We start from the raw sequence: 25,213 nt of genomic DNA, 5'->3' as shown, positions 1-25,213 counted from the left end.
ACGCAGCCGATACTGCAGCGAGAACAGTCAACACTGCTGTCACCATAAGGAGACACGCTTGGCTCCGCACTTCAGGCTTCAAACCTGAAATCCAGCAGGCTGTCCTTAATATGCCCTTCAACGAAAAACAACTTTTTGGCCCTGAAGTGGATACAGCCATTGAAAAACTTAAAAAGGACACAGACACGGCCAAGGCCATGGGCGCACTCTACTCCCCGCAGAGCAGAGGCTCTTTCAGAAAAACTCCATTTAGAGGGGGGTTTTGTGGCCAACCCACAGACACCACCAGCCAACAAACAAGAACCACACCATATCAGGGTTCCTTCCAAAGGGGAGGTTTCAGGGGATATAGGGGGGGTCAATTCCCAAGGAGTAGGGGAAGATTCCAGACTCCAAAAACACCTCCACCTAAACAGTGACTTTCAAGTCACGCAACCCCTTCACTCAACACCAGTGGGGGGAAGACTAAGCCAATTCTACCAATCTTGGCAACAGATTACAACAGACAATTGGGTATTAGCAATAATCCAACATGGCTATTGCATAGAATTCCACAACTTCCCACCAAACATCCCCCCCAAAACACGCAAAATGTCACCACAACATTTAGAACTTTTAGGACTAGAAGTTCAAGCACTACTGCAAAAGGATGCAATAGAGTTAGTACCAGTACAACAAAAAAACACAGGAGTTTACTCCCTGTACTTTCTAATTCCAAAAAAAGACAAAACATTAAGACCAATATTAGATCTCAGGACACTAAATACCTACATCATATCGGACCATTTTCACATGGTCACACTACAAGACATCATTCCACTGCTCAAACAGCAAGATTACATGACCACATTAGACCTAAAGGATGCGTACTTTCATATACCAATACACCCTTCTCACAGAAAGTACCTACGGTTCGTATTCAAAGGAATACATTACCAATTCAAGGTGTTGCCATTCGGAATAACAACTGCACCAAGAGTGTTCACAAAATGTCTAGCAGTAGTAGCAGCACACATCAGGAGACAACAGATACATGTGTTCCCTTACCTAGACGATTGGCTAATCAAGACCAACACAGTAAAAAAATGCGCAAACGACACCACATTTGTCATACAAACCCTTCACAAACTGGGGTTTTCCATCAACTATACAAAATCACACCTAGAACCGTGTCAAACACAACAATATCTAGGAGCAACCATCAACACATCAAAAGGAATTGCCACTCCAAGTCCACAAAGAGTGCAGGCATTCCACAAGGTAATAAGTGCTATGTTTCCAAACCAAAAGATACAAGCAAAATTTGTGCTAAAACTTCTAGGCATGATGTCATCATGCATAGCCATTGTCCCAAACGCAAGACTACACATGCGACCCTTACAACAGTGTCTAGCATCACAATGGTCACAGGCACAGGGTCAACTTCAAGATCTGGTGTTGGTAGACCGCCAAACATACCTCTCGCTTCTATGGTGGAACAGCAAAAATTTAAACAAAGGGCGGACATTTCAGGACCCAGTGCCTCAATACGTTATAACAACAGATGCTTCCATGACAGGGTGGGGAGCACACCTCAATCACCACAGCATTCAAGGACAATGGGATATACACGAAACAAAATTTCATATCAATTACCTAGAACTGTTAGCAGTATTTCTAGCATTAAAAGCCTTCCAACCCATAATAACACACAAATACATTCTTGTCAAAACAGACAACATGACAACAATGTATTATTTAAACAAACAAGGAGGAACACACTCAACACAATTGTGCCTCCTAACACAAAAAATTTGGCAGTGGGCGATTCACAACAACATTCGCCTAATAGCACAATTTATTCCAGGAATACAAAACCAACTAGCAGACAACCTTTCGCGAGACCACCAACAAGTCCACGAATGGGAAATTCACCCCCAAGTTCTGAACAAGTACTTTCAAATTTGGGGAACACCCCAGATAGATTTGTTCGCAACAAAACAAAACTCAAAATGCCAAAACTTCGCATCCAGGTACCCACACCGCGAATCACAAGGCAATGCTCTATGGATGAGTTGGTCAGGGATATTTGCGTACGCTTTTCCCCCTCTCCCTCTCCTTCCATATCTAGTAAACAAGTTGAGTCAAAACCAACTCAAACTCATACTGATAGCACCCACATGGGCAAGACAACCTTGGTATACAACTCTACTAGACCTTTCACTAGTACCGCATGTGAAACTACCCAACAGGCCAGATCTGTTAACACAACACAAACAACAGATCAGGCATCCAAACCCAGCATCATTGAATCTGGCAATTTGGCTCCTGAAATCCTAGAATTCGGACACTTAGACCTCACACAAGAATGCATGGAGGTCATAAAACAAGCTAGAAAACCTTCCACTAGACACTGCTATGCATCTAAGTGGAAAAGATTTGTTTACTACTGCCATGCCAATCAAATACAACCATTACATGCCTCTACTAAAGACATAGTAGGATACTTACTACATTTGCAAAAAGCAAATCTCGCTTTTTCATCTATAAAAATACACCTCGCAGCAATATCTGCTTACCTACAAACTACTCATTCATCGTCTCTATTTAGAATACCAGTTATTAAAGCATTCATGGAAGGGCTAAAAAGAATTATACCACCAAGAACACCACCAGTTCCTTAATGGAATCTTAACATCGTCTTAACAAGACTCATGGGTCCACCTTTCGAACCCATGCATTCCTGTGAAATGCAATATCTAACCTGGAAGGTCGCATTTCTCATTGCAATCACATCCCTCAGAAGAGTAAGTGAAATACAGGCATTTACCATACAAGAACCATTTATTCAAATACACAACAATAAAATAGTTCTAAGAACAAATCCAAAATTTCTGCCAAAGGTAATCTCACCATTCCATTTAAATCAAACAGTAGAATTGCCAGTGTTCTTCCCACAACCAAATTCTGTGGCTGAAAGGGCACTACATACATTAGACATCAAAAGAGCACTAATGTATTACATTGACAGAACAAAGCTAATCAGGAAAACAAAACAACTGTTCATAGCTTTTCAAAAACCACACATAGGAAATCCAATCTCTAAACAAGGCATTGCTAGATGGATAGTCAGATGTATTCAAACATGCTATCTTAAAGCCAAAAGAGAATTGCCTATTACACCAAAGGCACACTCAACCAGAAAGAAAGGTGCTACAATGGCCTTTCTAGGAAACATTCCTATGAGCGAAATATGTAAGGCTGCAACCTGGTCTACGCCTCATACGTTTACTAAACACTACTGTGTAGACGTACTAAATGCACAACAAGCTACAGTGGGCCAAGCTGTACTAAGAACATTATTCCAAACTACTTCAACTCCTACAGGCTAAACCACCGCTTTTAGGGGAGGTAACTGCTTTATAGTCTATGCCAAACGTGTATCTGCAGCAACATATGCCATCGAACTGAAAATGTCACTTACCCAGTGTACATCTGTTCGTGGCATTAGTCGCTGCAGATTCACATGTACCCTCCCACCTCCCCGGGAAGCCTGTAGCCGTTTAGAAGTAGATCATAAATCTTAAACATCTGAACATTTGTAAATAATTATTATAAACTCTTAACGTACATACATATTCACTCCATTGCATGGGCACTATTTATACCAAACAACTCCATCCTCACCCTCTGCGGGGAAAACAATCTAAGATGGAGTCGACACCCATGCGCAATGGAGCCGAAGAGGGAGGAGTCCTTCGGTCCCGTGACCAAAAAGACTTCTTCGAAGAAAAACAACTTGTAATACTCCGAGCCCAACACCAGGCAGCGGACTGTGCCAAACATGTGAATCTGCAGCGACTAATGCCACGAACAGATGTACACTGGGTAAGTGACATTTTCATTCTGTACACAGGGCAAATATTAATACAAATTATTTACATATAATTGTTCTTCCTAAGGGGCTCACACAGCAAAAAGCAATTTCCCTTTTTTCATGAAAGCAGGTTGCATGTAGCTGTCACTGGGGCAAATTGAGTCCTCCCTCCTTCCAGTTTCTCAGGTGCCACTTAAAAGGTGGTCACTCCAGCTGTCAAACAGCGCTTCCTCGGCATACAATTTAGGAAAGATGACAGATTTAATCAGAGCTTCAGAATGCATCTTAGAATTTTGAGTGCAGATCAAAGATACTCTGAAGGGAGAGCAGCTCAGACAGGCATGTAATTGAGGGATAATTAATCACAGAATGCATCTCCCAGGTAGAGTGCTAACCTGGTGAGTTGATGTTTTGAGCACTCTTCTTTGACTTATTGTAGTTGCTACCCAAGGCAAGAAAAATAGTTTTTTGATCCTGTTTTTTGATGAGCAACCATAGAAGAGTAGCGCCAATCGAATTGTGCAACCGGACACTGACATCGTTTTTGGGTGATACCTCTGGGCAACTTGATTAATGCTAGCTTTTTCTTTTAGAGATTACATTACGGTAAAAAGACAGATGCTCCAAAATGGTTTCAGATGCCTTTCCCCAACAATAGTCAGGAGACCATGGATAATGTTATTTTAATGTAGGAGTTGAAACAGAACTATTGCTTTGCTACTCAAGGCAACAGCAAATGAGTTGCCTTGGCAGGGAGCTTGGGGGGGGGGGATGAAGTTCCATCATTTGGAAATTTGATATGGTCTATGAATTCCCAGATCTTCTACTTATGCTGCTGTATTTAGGGAGGCAAGGAAAGTTTGGGATGATCATCATTCGAGTTGTACAGGTTTGGTTTTCATAGGTACGAATTCCAGTGGCATAACGTGAAATCATGCCCCCCCTCCTGCAGAATGTGAATAGGGGCCCCAGATCTCACATATGTCACAGGTATTTATTGGCTATGAGGCAGAATGAGGCACCCCTGAAGGATTGTGGTCCCCTGAAGGTTTAGAGACCCCTTGCAGCGCAGGGCTGCAGTGGCTTACGCTACAACTCTGGCTGATTCCTGTCAGAGTATTCCAATGTCTTGTGAGAGTTTTCATCAAAATTTAGACAGTCGCCATATATATGCTTGTCTTCTCAGTAGTTACAATTCTAAAGACCTGTCCCCTGGAACATTCTTAGTACTGTGCTCAGGCTGATTAACAAAACATGAGGAATGCACATGCGGGATATTGGTAAAAAGATCTGACATTTGTGTGACCCGGGTGTTGGTAATTTGGAATTTACATGTTCAGTGGCATGTGTGGCTGTAGCTACACATGCTCTGCATACTTCTGCCATCTAGTGTTGGGCTTGGAGTGGTGCAAGTTGCTTTTCTTCGAAGAAGTGTTCTTAATCACGAGATTGAGTGACTCCTCTCAGTGAAATTGTGCATGGGCATCGACTCCTTTGTTGGATTGTTTTCTCTGCGCTTTCGGGTTTGGACCTGTGTCTCTTCCCTCCGTCTTTCGACTTGCTTTGGTTTCATCCTACCTTACTTTATTTAGTTGATATTGTACTTGATCACACTTTCTAATCTTAGTTCTCTCCTTGTTACACCGAGATGGACACCAATTGACCACCCCTCTGGGTGCCAGCTTCGGGGGTACCTTCCACAAGGCACAGACAGAAATTTCTTCCCTGATGGAATGGACTCCGTTCCACTTCTGTCCTCGGTGGCATGCACAATTTACACACACTGACCAGCATCTCGTGTCCAACCTCTGCCTCTCCATAGATCATCATGAGGCCGACTGCAATGCCTGTAAGTCCTTCTGCTCCAAGAAAACACCTCAGGACCGAAGAGCTCATTGGCTGAAGATGGCCCAGAAGACACCAGACAGCACCCCGGACATCTTTGAAGAGGAGCATGCTCAGGAGGAACCTGCACAGGAGGAGGAGGCCCCATCTATTCAGGTTGGCTCGGATTCGACGTCCAGTCGGACACCAAAAGCCATGAAACCTCGTCGGCCCAGAATGTGAGTACCATGACCTACCCTTCCCACCATAAGACTTTTTAAAAAAGGCTTTCCAACCCCTCCTTGAGTTCACGGGTCTGCCCCTGCCACTAGGCCAAGGTCAGCACCAAAAGAATACTTCAGATGTCCGACCTCCGGCTTAGCACTGAAACCATCCATTAAGGGCAAGCCCTCGCTTGGCATTGATCTCCATTTCCTGGGACCGAGAGGTCATTTCCATTTCGATTTGAGCCTTGGCAGCCTTCAGCCTCCACTGCGGTGCCGACCAAACACACCGACTGAAATCTTTGGCACCAATCTTTGGAGCCGAAATCCATGGAAACTCGTGACTCGGTCAGTCTTCTACCACCCCATCTCCGGTCGAGCCAATTTTGTAAACTATGGATGCTCGTCAGTGCCAACTCCAAATATAGGAGGCTACAGGCCATAATATTGCCACTCCTTCTTCTACCGTGCTCCCCAAGAGAAAACTCTTTCCAGGAGGCTTTTGATGTTCCTATCCCTGCTAAAAGGAGGACCAAGGACAAAGCTACTGGCCCTCTACATGGGCCTTCCCCACCACCACCTCCTTCACCCCATTCCCCCACTTCACCCCTACCGGGGGATTACACACCTCAGGGCTCTCCTTTGTATTCCACTGGGGGTTTAGATGGGCCTCAGGATGACAAATACCCTTGGGACGCATATGATCCTGATCCTGTTCCCTCCAATGACACTGATCACTACCCCACACTCCCCTCTCAACCTGAGGACACTACTTCTTACCAACAGGTAGTAGCTAAGGCAACTGCGTTCCACAACGTAGAGCTGCTTAAGGATCCCACCCAGCAGGACTTCCTGTTCGACACACTAACTTCCATTCACAAGGACATACAATACCTCCCCATGCTCCCAGGCATGATTCGCCATGCAGATGTCATTTTGAAGGAGCCTGTCCGCTCTAGGTAATCACACCAATGGTGGATAAAAAATACAAGGCACCCTCTGACCTGCTCTACATCAGGTTACAGATTCCACCTGACTCTGCTGTTGCAACAACAGCTTGTAAGTGGGCAAACAGTCAGGCTACTGGGGACTCTCCTCCCCTCAAGAAGGAGAGTAAGAAAATAGATGCTGCAGGCAAGATAGTGGCGGCACAGGCCGCCACCCACTGGTGTATAGCCGACTCCCAAACCTTACTCATTGAAATGAAATGGAGGAGCTCCTGCAGTTCTTACCTGATGAGCATCGTAAAAGGGGACAACAGATAGTCGCAGAGAGGCAGGCTATTTCTAATAATTCAGTCAGGTGTGTCCTGGATGCGACAGACATGGCATCTTGCAGCATTAACACCAGTGTTATTCTCCAAAGGCATGCTGGCTGTGTTGCTTCAGTTTTAAACCTGACACTACGAAGGCCACGGGTGCCCTTCAATCACCTACCCTAAGAGGTGAGGTGCCTATTTCCCACTATAGACAGTCTTAATCCACCTATACCAGAGAATTTTACAGAGGTTCTTACAGAGGCACCAATAGCAAAGGGAGCAAAAAGAGCACTGCCACATGCGGATCCTTCTCCACCGCGAAGCAGTGACTACCTACACCTTCCCCCCGCTCCTTCAGCACCTGTCGGGGGAAGACTTCAACAATTCTATTCAGCATGGGACACATTTACCAAGGACCAATTGGTTCCTCGCCATTGTCTAACATGGTTATTGTCTGGAGCTTACCACCACTCCTCTCGATATTCCCCCTCACTGGCTATCTCAGGAACAATTAACCCTTCTCAAACAAAAGGTCTAGTCCCTTCTTCTCAAAGGGGCTATAGAGCATGTTCCCCTACAACATCAAGGGACAGGAGTATACTCCCTATACTTCCAGATTCCCAAAAAGATGTCCCTCTCAGGCCAATACAAATACATTCTGTCAGAACACTTCCACATGGACCTTGCAGTACAGGGCCTCTGGGATGCAAATCTCCAGTCCCTAAACATCAATTACCTAGACCTTCAGGCAGTATTTCTAGCCCTCAAAGTGTTCCTTCCCCACCTGACACACAAAGTTGTCTTAGTCCGCACAGACAACATCACAGCCATCTATTTCTTGCAGAAACAGGAGGGGACACAGTCTTCTCAGCTCTCACAACTCTCTCAGACCATATGGTCCTTTCACCACCGCCTTCATCTGATGGCGCAGGACTTTCCTGGCACAGACAACAACTTTGCAGACCTACTCAGCTGGATGCAGCAACAAGTCCATGAGTGGGAACTCCACCCAGAAGTCCTTCAGTCATACTTCAAAAAGTGGGGAACTCCTCACATAGACCTTTTTGCCACAGCAGAAAATGCAAAATGCCCAAGCTTCGCCTCCAGGTACCCACACCCTCTATCCAAAAGCAACACTCTATGGATACATTGGTCAGGGATATTTGACTGCACTTTTCCATCTCTCCCTCTCATTCCGTTTCTGGTTCAGAAGATCAGACAAACATCTCACCATGATCCTTGTGGCTCCCACTTGAGCACCCAGCCTTGGTTCACCACACTCCTGGATCTCTCAGTAGTCCAACACAAGTAGCTCACCAGCAGGCCGCATCTTCACACACAAAGTCAAGTACAAATCCGACATCCAGATCCCAAGTCAGTCAATGTTGCGATATGGCTTCTTAAGTTTGGTTATCTTAGCTTGCCTGGAGAGTGTATGGACGTTCCCAGAGGAGCCATTAGATCTACTACTAGAGCTTGTTATGCTGCAAAGTGGAAACACTTTGGCCCTCATTCTGACCTTGGCGGTCGGCGGAGAGGCGGCGGTCAAAAAAATGGCATTCTGACCGCGGCGGTCACCGCCGCGATCGACCGCCACTTCCCCACTCCGACCGCCACGGCGGTCATGACCGACTGGCTGGAGTCTGCGCACTCCGGCCCGGCGGTCGACCCAAGACCGCCAACGGTATCATGACCCTGCTTACCGCCGCGGTTTCTGGCGGTCGGGAACCGCCATGCGAACCATGGCGGTAGGCACTATCGGGGCCAGGGAATTCCTTCCCTGGCACTGATAGGGGTCTCCCCCACCCCCCACTGCCCCCCCGAGTCCTCCCCCCACACCCTCCACCCCCCTGCCACCCCACAGAGGTGGTACGAACCCCCTCCCCACCCCGACATGCACATACACGCACCCCGACATGCACACACCCCCAACATGCACATATACACACCCCCTACACACACACATACACAACGGGGACACATACCCGCACACATACATGCCGACATGCGCACCCGCCGAACTACACACATTGCCCATAGGCACAGCAGCACCCCCCGCCCGCATGCACGCACTCACACACCCCCTCTACACACTCACACGCACACCCCCATGCACGCACACATCACACAACACCCCCCACCCCCTCCCCTCACGGACGATCAACTTACCTTGTGCGTTGGTCCTCCGGGAGGCGACAGGAGCCATGGGGAGGTGACCGCCAACAGAAGACCGCCACACAGAAATGTGGGTCGTAATTCTGTGGGCGGTGTTCTGCTGGCGTGGCGGTGGAGGTTGACCAGTCTCCACTTTCCCGCCGACCGCCAGTGTGGCTGCTGGCGGTTTTCCGGCGGAACGCTCCCAGCGGTCGGAATGCGCACAGCGGCATACCGCCGCGGTCGGCAGTCTTCACCGCGGCGGTAACTCGGCGGTCTTGCGAAAAGACCGCCAAGGTCAGAATGAGGGCCTTTGTTTGCTACTGCATACCTTAACACACTGACCCCATGAAAGCTACAGTACAAGAGATTATTTGTTATTTTCTCCACTTACAGAAAGTGAATCTAGCATATACTTTCATTCATTCACATCTGGCAGCTGTAGACGCATATCTACATAACAGAGAGCATAGTCCTTTGTTCCAAATCCCAGTCATTAAGGCCTTCTTGGAAGGTGTTACATTTGTAATTCCACCTAGGGTCCCTCCTGCACCATTGCGGAACCTTAACATTGTGCTCCCCAGGCTCATGGTTCCCCAATTTGAACCACTCTGTTCATGTCCACTTCAGTTCTTCTTATGGAAAGTAGTTTTCTTAGTTGCCATCACATCACTCAGGTGTGCTGGTGAGCTCCAGGCACTAACCTTGGAAGAACCCTTTTTCCAAATTCATAGGGATAAAGTAGTCCTTCGCACTAACCCTAAATTTCTCCTTAAAGTGGTTTCACTTTCTCACATTAACCAGTCTATTGAACCACCATTCTTCCTCCTGCAAAGTGTCATTCACACTCTGGATGTCAAAAGAGCACTCATGTTCTATACTGACAGAACCAAACAGTTTAGGACGACCAAGCAACTATTTGTGGGTTTTTAGCCATCTCATATCATAAAAGTAACCCAATTTCCAAATCAGGCATAGCTTGATGTTCTTTGGAAACATTCCTATTGCTGATTTGTAAGGCAGCTACGTGGTCCACACCACACACATTCACAAAATACTCTTGTGTGGATATGTTCGCACGCCAACAAGCCAATGTAGGTCAGACTGTGCTGTGCACACTTTTCCAGTCAACCTCAACTCCTACAGGCTAGCCACTGCTTTTATGTCTTGTGACTCTGAACACTTCTTTGAAGAAAAATAACTTGCACCACTCCGGACCCAACACTAGATGGCAGAAGTATGCAGAGCATGTGAACCTACAGCACTACATGCCACAAACAGATGCTTACAGGGTAAGTAACATAATCCCCTTTTTTTAATTTTATTTATTATATTTTTATTTTTTTTGCATGGGATCACTTCATTTTGTTACAAAATGTATCACTGGGATAAATATTTCACTCAGTTTGTTTAATCTTACACCTTTGGTCCAAATAAAAGCACTGCTCTCTCCATGTTCAGAAGCCAAACTGAGAAAAAAGTAGAAACATTACTAGTCTAAGCCCCCTCGAATTCCAAACAACCTGACCTAAAATCATATCACTACCATCAAGAGATTTGCTGCACACCTCTCTGAGGAGAATCAAAGGCATGCCTGTGTTGCAAAACAAAAAAAGTGTACAGAGAGTTCACCACCCTGATGCCTGTCATCTGCTTTGTGAGCATCTTATGTCCTTTCACTGGGTCCTTTCACTTTTTGCCTTCTTGTATTGTCAACAACTTTTCAACAGATAGTAGCACCACCAGCTTTGTTGCACAGTGTTCTTAAAGACCTGGCAGTGAATGCCCAAATTGTGAGGTTTATAAAATTGTGACCTTAATAATGCCATTAGCCATGACCAACACTCCCACCTATCTTGACAGCAAGTTCACCATCTCTGGTGGCTCTTGGTACACCCAAAGCCATGCCACCTTCATAAGTGTAGAAAAGATAAACTGTCACCAAGAATCTGGAACAACATATCTGTATCCATTATGGTTGCTCCAGCATTGCCCCCAGTTTAAGAAAGAGTTGAAAACACTCCTCTTTAAAGAAAAATACATCACACTGCAATAATTATCCAATAACCAGCTACCTCTCCTATTACTCGTTGACTTAATGCTTGCCTACGCCCTTGTACAGTGCTTTACTGCCTTTTCAGCTATGTTTGTGCTTTACAAATACCAGGTACATACATCTATTAGGCTGGACACCTTTCCACCTCTATGTGGAATATCCAGTACTCTTAAGAGCACCTTCTTCACCTAAACATGTTTAAATATGAAGCATTTGCAAATATTCTTTCTGAAGTGTACATCTAACCACATATTCTGCGTCTGTAGAATATCCTCAGGTGGCAGACTAGATTTAGAAGATTTTTCAGCATAGCCTTTCCTGCCTTGTAGGGTCTGCGTCAACCCCGCTGCATGCCGGAAGTGAAGACTGGAGCCGCATATAGACGTCACTCAAGCACACCTTCATTTGTGGATCTGGAGCTAGCTCCTAACTTTTTCTCAAAGGTTGCCAAGCTTTTTCTTTCATATTTTCTCTCCAGTGTGCAAAGGAACATGTCCCCTCCTAAGACCTTGTAGGGACTGTCACAAACTGAAGTCTGTGACAGATCCCCATGAGGTGTGTCACTTGTGCTTGGGTCATGACTCCAAGTCATACGAGGAGTGTACCCTGATGCACCTGATCCAGGAACACAAAGCCAAGATGTACATCGCAGAACACAACAGGATGTCACATAATATCGGCTTTCACTTGAAGTCCAGGATGCAGTTTTCCTCCGCTCTTAGAATTCTTGATTGGCTGCCAGTGTATAAGAGGGTTCTCTTCAAAATGTTATTGTTTACATTCAGAGCGTATTGAGGACAGGGTCCTAAATACCTTGCTGTGAGAGTCTCTTGCTATGCCACTAATTGTACTTTAAGATCAGCCTCTGCTAACTTTCTTAAACGCCCCTCCCCCTGTTTTGACTGAAGTCTAAAGGAGGCAAATCCTTCACTGTTCTGGGAGACAAAGCATGGAACCAACTTCCCAGAACACTAAAATTCATTTAGTAGGAAGATCTTTTTAGAAATGAGTTTAAAACCTGGATTTTTAACACTACACAAACTTTGGTATTCCTTTATTTAATTATTCATCTCACCCCAGTTTACCCTTTTCAGAAGTTAAAGCTTGCAGCTGAAACGCCAGGGTGCTCCTTCGGGAGTGACAGATGCACTTTACAAATGTAATTATCATTTCATTCATTTCAGTTCATTCGGGGCCGCTTCCATAAAAGGTCGTCGTCTCAGTGTAAGTGTTCAGGTAAGTCAAAGTCAAAAAAGAATCATAAGAATTCCAAGCATGCCTTGCCACTCTCTTAAGAATTCGAGAGGTCTTTAAGGTGCCCCTCTGTCTTGCTCCCAGTCACACTGTAAGGAGCTGATTCTGCAGCTGATCCAGATGCACCTGAATTTCCAGGGCTGTTGGTGACATTCCAATAGGTTGAGGTGTATAAAGAGACCATTCTCCCTATCTTTAGCACCCTGCCGGATTTTCCTGTCCTCATAAATCTACAGAGGCCCCTTTTGGGTTACTGCTGGCGTGTCTGCCCTCTGTGCCTCCTGAACGAGCTTCAGATTGAACTATGAATTTGGAGCCAACACTATGCCTGGCACCATGATTTGTGCCAGTTCCTGCCACCCTAACATCACTCCTATTTTTCTGTCCAACTCAGAACCAAATCAGTCATGACCTCGGCCAAGGTTGCGCTCCGGAACAGTTCCAGTGTCAATCAGCCTTTGGTGATGATGGGGGTGCAATTCCCTTGTAGTAGGTTGATGATCTTTTATTTAGGACCAACAAGCGCCCAGTGGATTTGACACTTCCCCGGACATGGGCCTGGGTTTTCCCACGGGGCCTTCTATGGAAATGTCAACCTCATTCGTCATAGTAATTTAATGAGCAGCTGTTGTTCATGGCTTGCAAATACCATCTGTTGAGGTGGAAATTTATGTCCTCAGTAAGGTTTTACAACCTGGACAGACTGCATCCCAACCTTTGCAGCCATTCAACAAAGGATTGACTGACTCCATCATGGGTACTTGGGCTAAACCCTGCTCCTGCACACCGGGGAACAGATAGGTGGCACAAAGTCACAGACCTGTACTTAGAGCCTTATAGTTCAGGAATCAACTAGCAGGGTTAATCCCAATTCTTTTGCTCCCCTCCTCCCCCCACAACCCTCTCAGACAGAGAGTTGAATAGAATTGAGGCATTTGGGAAGAGGATGTTTGTTTCAACTAGCCTCACCCTTCGGTCAGTCGATGCAAGATGTTTGGTGGTGGGTACTCCAGTGTGTTATGGGAACATGGTTGCTGACCATTCAGGATGGCCAGAATGTGGACAGATATGTCATACTGTCACACCTGGACATAATTGCTTGTTTATGGCACAACGATCAGGGCTTGACTGGTGGTCTGACTCTATACATGGATAAGATACACAGGCTTTTCTAGGTGATGTCCAAGCATCGTTCATGGATGTGCCTTTTGACAGGCCTCGGCTTTTGGCAAGAAGGCCAACTCCACCTGTGATCATTTTAAAGAAAGTAGCGCTACTGAGCACTTCCTCAGTCATGCCACACCCACACGGCAGTATACCAATCAATTTGGCCCCTTCTGAGGCATCACCAGGGGCTTTGCTTACATGCAGTGTTCAGGCCCACCACTCCACCAACACACCCTCCAGTCCTTTCGCAGTCAGGGTAGGGGATTCTTTAGACAGTGTTCAGGCCAGTAGGGATAGAACACTTTCTAATCCTTAGCCCCTCTAGTAGCAGCCTCCTAGCTGCTTTAGTTTTCCTTTAATGGCACATGACCACCCTGTAGAAAGCCGAATCATTCACTTTCCCCAAGGGTAGCTGGCCATAAATTCAGGGGTGGCTGCTGCCAATCAAGGGTTGCAGGACGGGGAGAAAGAATGTCAGAAGAATTCAAATTAAATAAAAAGAAGAAACTGACCTTTCTGGTGCTCCCTCTGCCAGCCGCCTCTGTGACACTCCTGTCTTCCTGGCTCTGGGGCACAAAACACAGGCTCCCAATCCAGACACTGCTCTCATGCAAAAGCAAGCATGAGAGCAGTGTCTGGATTGGCCTGAGCAGGCTGATTTGATGCTCGCACAGGCACAGGGAGCCTGTGCCATTTCTCTAACCTGGGTTGGCGAAATGTAAGTGCATATGTCAGTTTGGCCAGCCTAAGACGGCCACTCAGACTGACATGGGCACTTACAAATACACACCATTCCTCCTTCATGCCATGGCCCGACCCTGCCCTAAACTCCCATAGCTCAGTCAGGCAGTGATAAAGTTATCACTGCCTGACTGAGCAGGGGGGTGATGCTCCTCTGCTATTATGGAGGAGCCACCCTTGCATAAATTTCAAAAGGCTACTGTCTGCCATTCTTTTCTGTCTGACCATAGTTTCTGCCTACATTGAAGCAGCTTTTAGGGGGCATTTGTACCATTTGCTGCAGTAAATTCAGGCTTTCTTGTCAAAAGGAGTCAGAGAGATTCCCAATCTCGCAGATTGGAACTGGGCGTTAATCCTGTTATTTCCTAGTGCTGAAAAATTATGGAGGCCTGTGTCCTAATTTAGATCTCTAACCTCTCAATTTGTTCCTGGGGGAAAGGGCAATTTTATGATGCTCATGGTGGCCAAAGTACTATCTGCCCTGGATCCAGGAGACTGGATGGTAGCGTTTGGACCTGCAAGACGCCTATGTCCATGTTCCTGTTCTGCAGGCCTGTAGGCGCTTCCTGCAGTTCAAGGTGGGCATGAGCATTTTAAATTTGACTTCCTCACTTTTGGCCTAACTACTAGTGCCCCTTAGGCATTTACGAAGGTGATGGCGGTGGTCGCAGCATACCTTCTAAGGTTGGGAGGTATCCCTGCCTTGACGACAGGCTGCTGAAGGTGGGCTCACCACAGTCCATGGTGGATCACCTCCAGACAGCGACAGACCCATTAACATCTTTGGAGTTCTCGATCAATCTGCCAAAGTCCCACCTGGCTCTTTCACATAGGCACCCCTTCATTGGAGCCATCCTGGATACAGAATGATTTTGAGCTTTTTCTCCGGACGAGCACGTCCTGGACATTTAGGCTCAATCTCTCCTGGGTCTCTGGGAAGATGGCTCTGAGGTTTCTGAGATATTGGTCTCCTGCATCCTGCTCTTTCATTATGTCAGATGGCATATATGCTCTGCAGTGGGATCTGAAGTCCTACTGAGCCCAGCACCAAAGGAAAGTGTCAGGTTCCATCCAGGTTTCAGAGGAGGCTGCAAAAGATCTGCAGTGGTGGCTGCTCGACTGCCTTTGAACCAGAGCTGGACCCAGACCCCTTTACCTACCTCATCTAAAGGTGACAGTGATGACAGATGCATCGTTGCTGGTTTGAGGAGGTCAGCTGGAAGAGGTGGAGATAGGGCTTTGGTCTTCACTAGAGACCCATCTCCACATCATCCTGTTGGAGATGCATGCCATTCGCCTGGCAATGATGGACTTCCTTCTGTTCACCCAGAGGAGTCTGGTTCAGGTCCTCATCAACAACATTACTGCCATGTGGCATTGCAATAGGCAGGAGGGAGTGGGGTCCTGAGTGCTGTGCCAAGATTCCCTTTGCATCTGGAACTGGTTGAATCGTCAGGGCATATCCCTGATCGTACACCACCTGGAGGGATCTTTAAATTCTATGGTGGACAAATTCAGCCAGCCTTTTGTCCTCCTGAATTCTAAAGAAGGCACTTTTTAAGTCTCATTACTCCTAGGGTGGAGCATAGAACTATTTTGCCATCTTGCCATTACCTCTCGTGTCTCGAGTTAATGAAGATCACAAACGAGCAGGCCCAAAGTAATCTTAGTGGCTCCAGATGGGCAGGACAGTGTGGTAACCGGAACATCTGGCCATGAGCATCTGTCCTCCGATAAGACTGCCTCTTGAGCAGGATCTTCTGTTGCTGCAGCAGGGCAGGATCTTGCATCTAGGCCTGCACAGTATACGTCTTCATACAAGAGATTGAGCAGCAGTTGACTTCATTCAGTTTCCCTCCCAAAGTCATCCTGGCAGCCAGGCATCCTTCTACAAGGTCTGTGAACGCTAGGACAAGTGCTGGACATTTTGTTGTTTGCATTGTCTTTGACACAGCAAAGACTTGAAGTGGGCACAGTTAAGGTTTATCCGTCAGCCTTTGCGCCTTTACCGGGCCAAACATCCTTGTTCAAATCACCCATTGTGATATGATTTATCAAAGTTTTAATTCACTTATTTACTCCTAAACTCTTTGTGATGGCACAGTGGCCCTTTATTATGTGCTTAGTTTTCATATGTGCACTTCTTTTGAGCCATTTCACTGATGTACATCCCCTGACACTAAAGATGATCTTTTTCATTGTGACAAGTTTAGCTGGTCACATGAGTGAGCTTCAAGCTTTTCAGTCCAGCCGGTCTACACCCCCTTCTTTCCGGACAAACTGGTGGCGAGTATTAGAGTTTATACCGAAGGCTGAGACTCCCTTTCTCGTCAGTCTGTTCATCGCAAGAATGCCACCTCATTTGTATTGACATAGACTAAAACTCACAATGTTTGCTTTGCAAATCACAGTGACAACTGCATCTCATAATGCACTTTAGCAACACGCATTTTCAGTTGTTTTTTCCCCCCTCACAAAGTCTGAGGCTGTGCATTTTATACATGTGACAATATGTCTCCATGATTAACAAATTGCTTAATTGGCTCTGTTTGAAAATTAATTTCAGGGATGCCTTCATGGCCTGTAAATGTAACTAGGCCTTAGTGCCAGAGCAGGAAAGACAAATTAGCTCTTTTCGCGGCTTACTCCCAGTCCCAGACTTCTCTAGCACTGTGGAGACAATGGAAGTTGCCACACCCAAGCGTCTCTAGTGTGGAATGCTGTACCCTTGAAAAAGAAGAGCACTATATCACTTGCATGACACACCCACAACTCTTCTTGACCTCAGTGCATGGAAGACATCTTTTTTTTTGGTATAGCAAAGTATAGCAGTATTCTCCCTGCGACTGTCGGGTGCAAGGCAGGGAAACATGCATCTAGTCACAAGATGGTGGCATTTTGTAAGGTGGGACATTAACCCTAGACGTTGCTTTGATCTTTTTGGTGTAGTTTGAAAAACAGAGACAACCCTAAGTGAGAACCGTCGGGACAGGGAGAGGCTAATTATTACCATGTATGTGAAGAATCTATTCGTGTATGTAGCTCTAACGCAACCAAGATGCTGGCCAATGTGCTGCAAGTCACCTTCTGTTGACCCACTCCAAGACATGGTGATCCTGTAATAGTGTCCCTCATTCGCGGCTCGAGCTAAACTGAAGGGACGGGGCAGCACGCGCAGGGGGATGGAGGGAGATTAAATTAAATAAAAAATAATTTAAAAAACAAACACCTCCTCCTCCGTCGTGCGCCGCTCCTCTCGCTGTCCTTTGTCGACTGCTGGCACAGGCTCCCAGCCAGCTCTGCGGCCAATCCTGGCGCTGCTCAGAACAGCGTCCAGATTGGCTGGGGGAACCCTGGCTGGGTGCACCAAGGCAGACTGGGAGGCTGTGCAGGCTCTCTCCATCCCTGTGCGCATGTGTGTTTGGCTGGCCCAAGACGGCCACCCAAACACACATGCGCTTTGAGGGCGAGTGCACAACACCCCTCCTCAGTGCACATCACCCCGATGGCCCTGCCCCTTTTCCTAAAACAGTATTAGTTTCTGATCATTTTTTAGGAAAAGGCTGCCGCTGCTGGTAGGGAGGTGACGCACCTCTGCCCTTATGGAGGAGCCGGCCCTGGTGTCCTGGATGCCTTGTTTTAGTTGATGGGGCAGCAATGGTCTAACCAGTGATACAATGTGACCTACCTACAAAGGATCACCTGCTGCATGGTTTGCCTGTCCCCAGTTTTTCCTTAATTTTCCAATTGCCAGAAAGGTCCAGTCTCTTCAGCAAACAGTAAAGTTTGGTGGCTGCTTTCAGAATAAGCTCACAAACACAACAAATAATTTCCTACAGTAGAACTGGTGTCCACTTATATTTCATTATTAGGCAGGCCAGCAAGAAAATATTCTGACTACCATACAGATGTATCATTTGAACAAAAAACATTCAAAAAGTGATTGGGTAGGCAGGATCGCATCATACTATTTAACTAATCATCTACACAGTAGGAGTTCATCCAATTGACCCTGTGTCCTTAACAGAAATCAGAAGTAGCATACAGTCTGTCACCTCATGTATCTCTATAAATGGAAATTAGGCATGTCTATCATATACTGTCAGGCACGTATTGACTCACATGAAACCACATTCCTGTTACACACAGTCACACCTGGCTGTGAAGTACATCTATTTAGCTCACCCAGTGATGCCAGCACAGAGCCCAATGATGTTAAATGCTGTTAATTTTAATCAATTTGTAGTCCTGCTAATTTCTCATCTGTAAAATCTGCCAGAAAGCCTTCATTAGCACTTTAAACCACTAGTGATATTTGATATCAGAGCAGCTCTACAGACCTACCTGCTGCAGAGTATCTGCTTTAGAAGTGTGTTTAAGTGAGAAATCTGGGGGGAAACCTATCCTTTGGAGGAAAGGTTACTTACCCTTCAGTAATGTTCTTTTTGATTGATACTTTATCTTCCCTCCTAGGCCTCCCTTCTATCCACTTCTGTGCTAGTCTTTGGTAATGTTGTTTCTGTTTGATACCTCCATTTGTTTTTATTCTGCCTTGTGTGTAGCGGGGAAAAATATGTGTCATTGAAGAGATTGGGTTGGTACTTGCCAATATAGAGACAAACATAACTTGTGGGTATGACATTAACGAACTAGGCGCTGCTGAATTGTCTTGAGTAACTTGATGTTGGTGGATGACCCTATGTAAAGATCTGTATCCAATCTGACACCTGTGGAGATTTCAGAGAGAAGGAATCCGTAGGAAAATCAAATATCCTTCCTAAAGAACATTACTGAAGGTAAACTACTTGTTGTTCACTTTCATTGCAGGATTGAACATTTCTTGAATGAGGGGCACACACTACCATGTACATGGATGAAAATTAAAAAAAAAAAAGTCTTAAAACTTAAATCTAAATATCCTTATATTTGAATATAAAGATCGATGCTTTTGTTTTTCAGCAAACCCAAATTCCTGATTATGCAGAGCTCATTGTGAAGTTTCTTGATGCCTTGATAAACCAGTATCTGCCTGTTCTTGATGAGGAAACGAGTGAAGAATGCCTACTGACACCGACCTCACCATATCCTCCAGCAGTGCAGAGCCAACTGAGCATTACAGCTAACCTCAACCTTTCTAATTCAATGACATCGCTCGCAACATCTCAGCATTCCCCAGGTCAGCGAAAGTGCAAGTGTTTAATATTTTCATATCCTTGTTGGGGAGGGAAAATAACCATAGATTCAAACTATGCTGCATAACTTTCATAGTATATGGCTGGATTACTTCCAAAAAGTACACCGATAACCATCAGGGACTATCAGGATGTTTACCTTCACCTTGTGTCAAAATGATGGTTCTTCTGGTTTTGTCTGTATTGTCGGATTTTTTTGCCTTACAAATGAAGATGTATTGTTAGCAGTTACATAGCTGTGTTATCTCTTACCTTGGATTAACATTAATCAATCCTGTTTGGGCTGCCTCTCAGAACGGGGAGGAACAGTTTTATAAGCTTTAACTCCAAAAGGTCCATTTGTCGATGTATGTGCTGATATTTGACATCATAGCTTCTATATGAATCCATCATGTGCACAATCACATTTCCCTTTTTTGTCATTCTGCTGCTCAGGAATGTCTTTGATTTGCATTAGAGAGTTTGTGTGGCAGTCAGCTTTTAATTCAATGTATGGATTCTTTTGACTACGATACCATAAGCACATTGTCATTGCAGCCCCATTGTCACTTCTCACTAGAAAACCACATTTCATAACGAATAGGTAATCTTCCCAGAAAGGTGCTTTTCTCCTCTTGGAAGTCTACTACATTACCAGCTGGTTGCACCTCAGCACATGAGGTTACGTACTGAAAACAAAACCTGAAGTTTAGAGTGGCACTGGTTTATAATTTTTATCGTGATGAAAATTGCGAAAGAAAATCTACTATTATTCTAACAAAGAAGTAGTGAAGCCTAGATTCACTTGTTTTCTTCTGTCATTTAAGTCTCTGTATTAAGTGCCATTGCATTAAAAAGACTGTCCATGGACTGGATTAAAAAAATGCACTAGAGAGATCTCGTGGAAAACTGTCCTAAATGTTGCTTTGCTCATCAGTGCTGAAACATTTGGGTTTTAATGGTCATAGAATTTTAATGACCGAAGAAGAGGACACCATAAAAAGTACATAGCATGGCTTATCTGTTAGAAAGTTACGGAATGGATTGCCTTGCCAGGTCTGAGCTTTTTGTGGTTCACCTATTGCAGGGTGTGGGGACACAATTTAGCCCTGGCTCTGATGGGTTTGAAAGCATTCTGACTCTTGTATTATTTAGAGTTGATTTTTAATTGATGTTATTGATGTACTTCAGTACTTTTAAAAAAAAAGTGTCATGTAGCATATTCTAAAGGATTTTTGTTCAGTGCAGATCTTTGTCAATTTTTTTTACGGTGTAGAAAATGAGTTCTGATTAATTATTTCTCGCTTAGCTTAGAACCAGTGGATTGCTTCTCCTAAGTATTTATTTTGTGTGAAATAATATGCAGCTTGTTATGGCTAACATATGCCCTAAGCTATTTAATCCATAATGCAACTGTCTTTAATGTAGATTTTTGAGTTCTGAAAGAAAAACCTTTTGAAGGAATAGGATTTCTGCCCAGGGAGTGAATGAAATAGATCTTGACTTTTTCCCTCTCTGCTTTCTCTAGAGGCCTTAGAGGTCTGACCATAATAAATATTCTACCCATTATGCTATTACAGTCTAAATGAACGCGGTTCGTGCAACATAATACTGAATGAGGATTACTATTAACAGGCTTGCCTAAGAGAGTTTGAGCCGGAAAAAAGATGGATAAGACTTGCAGTAAATTCTGTTTCCTAGCAACTTGAATGGCGTTGCAGTTGAGCTAGGAAGGGGACATTAGTCTCATAGAGTGCAAAGGGAGCTCATTCTTATGCGGTGGGTGCTGAATGTTTTCTGGACGGTTTAGGGTGTACTGGAGAAAGATGTTTTTTCCACCCAGTGTACTCTGATTTCTATTGAATTCTTAATTGCCCTTGACTTTTCTAGAAGGGAGCGCTGTTTCTTTAAACTGAGTTGCTATTGAGACCTAGCTGAACAAAGAGGCCCATTATTTTATTCTGAAATCAACAAGGCAAAGTTTCACTTGAAAAAAACTGTTTTATGCCTTCAACGAAGACAAAATCTATTTTGTTTTTTGGTGTTTATAGAACTTTAGCTTAAGCTGTTGATAAAGCAAGTGCTAAAACGAGGTGACATGTAAAGCTATCAATGTTTTTTAACTGGATAACTTAGGTGAAAGAGAAAAAAGACGAATTTCACGTTAAAGCAGAGTATTTGGCGACTTCATGGCAAGCACATTTTTGAAGGGTATCACAGGGGTCCTATAGGAAGTGAGGGGGATTATGCAGGGGTTTAGTTTTTTTTTTATTAGGACCTTATATGTGAATCAAAAATAAACCACAGTAAGTTTTGCATAACTGGCTTCCATTCACACTGATGATTGCAATTTCTTCTATTAGCATTTCTTTTCTGTAGTGATTTATACATTCCAGTAAAACATATACCTGCAACGCATATTACAGTAAGTTGTAATAGAAACATACTGAAGAACAGTCTGGGGCAAGAGGCGTCTAACAACTGTACACAGTTCACGGCTCACTTTATGAGACATTTATATTGAAATAGTAATGTGAAATAGATATCTTATAGAGCCGTTTAGCCGCAGATTCAGTACCTTTGAATTCTCCCCAGATTGGATTTGGAAGATTTTTCGTGATAACCCCTACGCCAGTAGGTGGTGTCATCTGCACCAGAAGTGATGTCCGCTTCACCTATATAGATACCACCTCACCGTGCTGACCTCAGTTCTTTAATTTCCACACCAGCCAGCACCCATTCAAAGTCGTCTGGACACTTGGGTAAAAGGCACAAGAAACATAAAAAGTCAAAGTGCGATTTGACTTACGCTCGTCCATTGGCCGACGCTACGTAGGAACATTGGCATTTGAGGCACAGTTATTCAGAACCTACGCAAGGGCCTGCTCTGCACCTCCCCTCCTTTTAGGAGCCGAAGTGACGCCGCTCAAATTAACCATTTCTAAGAGACCACACTCCTTATTTTTGAGTGGCCCGCTGACCCCTCCCTCTGGTGCACCTTCGGGCCCTGGTGTTCGAAGGGGGCCCCATCTGGTTTAATGCCAGCAGCTACAACCCTGGCTCTGATGGCCACCATGGATCCAGACCGGTGCCGGTCGTGCGACTGTGACCTTCCCCAGCGCCGGTCCCGGTGCTCCCAGCACCCATCGGCAGTGCCAGCCCCATTATGATCTTTGAATCTGATCCGGAGCCACGTCAACCGGGCCCTTGTGTCCTAGGTCTGTGCCTCAGCCTTATTCTGAAGGGCTAGGCCTCGGGGAAGAATGGGAGGGGTCACTGGAACATTTATAATACCAGTCAGAAGAACAGGATATGGACTGGTGTGAAGAACTGTGAGATGCCAGCGGACTGAACATGTCTCCAGATACGGCATGTTTTCTCCCCTTACTGTGGCTACGGGGGATGGAGCTACCTATGCCATGTTGCTGAAGAAGGCAGCTGAGGTCCTGCAACTCAAGTTCAGTCAAGACCAAAATCTCAGAATCCCTGCTGTCTTTCAACGAAGCACTCACTGAGGTCCCTCTGGGAACCTGGACCAAGCCCATCATAGAGGCTCCTGTGAATAGGATGATTGCCCGCCACCACTGCCCCACCCTAGGTGACTCAAACTTCCTCACCCTACTCCGGAGAGCTTGGTGGTCCAGGCTTACACTTCCCATGGTGCATTCCCTGCCACAGGCCCGGAGAGGGAATCCAGGAGGCTGGATAGCTTCAGTAAGAAAATGTTTTCTTCCACGAGCCCTGCATTGCCGTCAGTGAACACTACATGCTTATTGGGCTGCTCTTTCCACACACTGTGGGACACGGTTGCTCAAGTACTGTCACAGGTCTAGGTGGAGGCCATTCTCTCCCAAGCAGTCAAAGACGGGAGAAATGTAACTAAGTTCACTGTCCGCTGTTGTTTAGACACAACCAACTTATGTGGCAGAGCGGTTTCCACGACAGTGGCGCTCAGACACCACAGCTGGCTGAGAACATCTGGCTTTTCAGGGGATGTCCAGGCTTCCCTCGTGGACATGCCCTTTGATGGCAGTCGTCTCTTCGGAGACAAGGCAGACTCGGTGCTGGAGCACTTTGAGGACTCTCGGGCTACAGCCAAGTCTTTGGGCCTCTGAGCTGCCCCAAGTCATCCCCAGTCTGCCTTTCGCTCCTTTTGTGGCTACAGAAGGGGCTTTCAAACATGCCAACCTTATCCCAGCCACCAGCCTGTGCAAGCTTCCCAGCCCCTGCATGGGCGAGGACGTGGTTCTTCTCGATCCCATGGGTTGATTAGCCAGTGGTCTGCTACAGCCACCACCCCCCAGCAGCAGCAGCAGCCTCTAAACCTTCCTAATCTTGCCCTTTTAAATCATGAGGATCTAGTTGGTGGCAGGATCCGCCATCACCTCCCCTACTGGCAGTCCATAACATCGGACAGGTGGTTTCTACATATTGCTTGGAGGGGCTTCTCCCTCCCATTCAAGGCAACCCTGTAGAGTCCAGGCAACCCTTAGTGATAGTGTAGGTGACTCTAGATAACCAGAGCTCTCATTGGCTAGCTGTGGAGAGCAGCTAAGGCTTAACAGAGGGGGGTAAAGCAATTGCAATAACCACAGAGTCCGTCATTGATTTACATTCAAGAAAGAACCACAATAAGTGTGTATTATTTATCAACACACAGACACTAAACTAACTTTGGTATATCTCCTAACCGGATTTAGGCACGCACAAAATATGCTCAAAACAGATATGTAAAAGCATTAAATGAAATGGGCCCCTATGGGGTGGCCCAGCCATATACTAAAAAAAATGTGTTAACAACAGTCCAACCAGACAAGACTAATACTCAAAGATCCTAAGGACTGGGGAAGTACTAGAACACTAGAGGTACGTAGCAGAGTTTCCCCAGAAGCCCGTATGCAGAGGTATTACTTAGCATCAGTGTCCATAGGATAACATGGGATAGTCGCGGTTGGAAAAAGGTTGCAGAAGAACCCTTCCCAGAGGACCACGAGGAAAACCCATTGGAGCAAGGAAGGTTCAAGAGTGCCTCCACCCGTGAATGCCCAGAGACGTGGAGTACCTACACCAGGGAGCCCAGGTCCATAGGGGTGAAGTTGTTTCGGAACCTCCTGTTGAAGCTCTTGGGGGGCCTAGCTGTCCAGCTACTGCAGTGACCAGTGGACCAGGTTGGTGGAACCCACGTGTGGATTATGGACAAGGAGTACCTGAAGAAAGGGGGAGACCGAGTCCAAACCACATAGTCGCCGAGGGTTGTACAGGAGGGCAATGCCCACCCTTCTTGGGGCACTTCTCTGTTGGACGGTTGTCATGGAGAAGCAGCTAGGGCATCTGGGTGCTGCAGAAGGATCCCAAGAGAGTCATCCAGGAGCTTTCCCACGCTGGCTGTCGAATTGCAAAGGGGACCGTGACCAGCTGGGCCACCAACAAGCCTTGGCAAAACCAATAGGAAGAATGCACAAAGAGTTGCAGTAGATGGGACCATCAAGGTCCAAGGCACTCAGTCTT

The 25,213-nt window shown here is 45.7% G+C and overlaps 1 protein-coding gene across 8 annotated transcripts in view; it reads left to right on the top strand.

Annotated features, from left to right (window-relative positions):
* The window catches only part of NF1 (neurofibromin 1), a 1,379,374-nt gene that overhangs the window by 1,214,387 nt on the left and 139,774 nt on the right, over nucleotides 1-25,213 (top strand). For all 8 annotated transcript variants that reach the window (XM_069226659.1, XM_069226655.1, XM_069226657.1 and 5 more), the window contains one exon: nucleotides 19,494-19,710. In XM_069226659.1, coding sequence (XP_069082760.1) covers nucleotides 19,494-19,710 — 217 coding nt within the window. The remainder of the gene's footprint in view (nucleotides 1-19,493; nucleotides 19,711-25,213) is intronic.

Source organism: Pleurodeles waltl, chromosome 3_2 (assembly GCF_031143425.1).
Source record: "Pleurodeles waltl isolate 20211129_DDA chromosome 3_2, aPleWal1.hap1.20221129, whole genome shotgun sequence".
Taxonomy (NCBI): Eukaryota; Metazoa; Chordata; class Amphibia; order Caudata; family Salamandridae; genus Pleurodeles; species Pleurodeles waltl.
The sequence above is the reverse complement of the archived record's forward strand: the minus strand, read 5'-3'. Positions and strand labels throughout refer to the sequence as shown.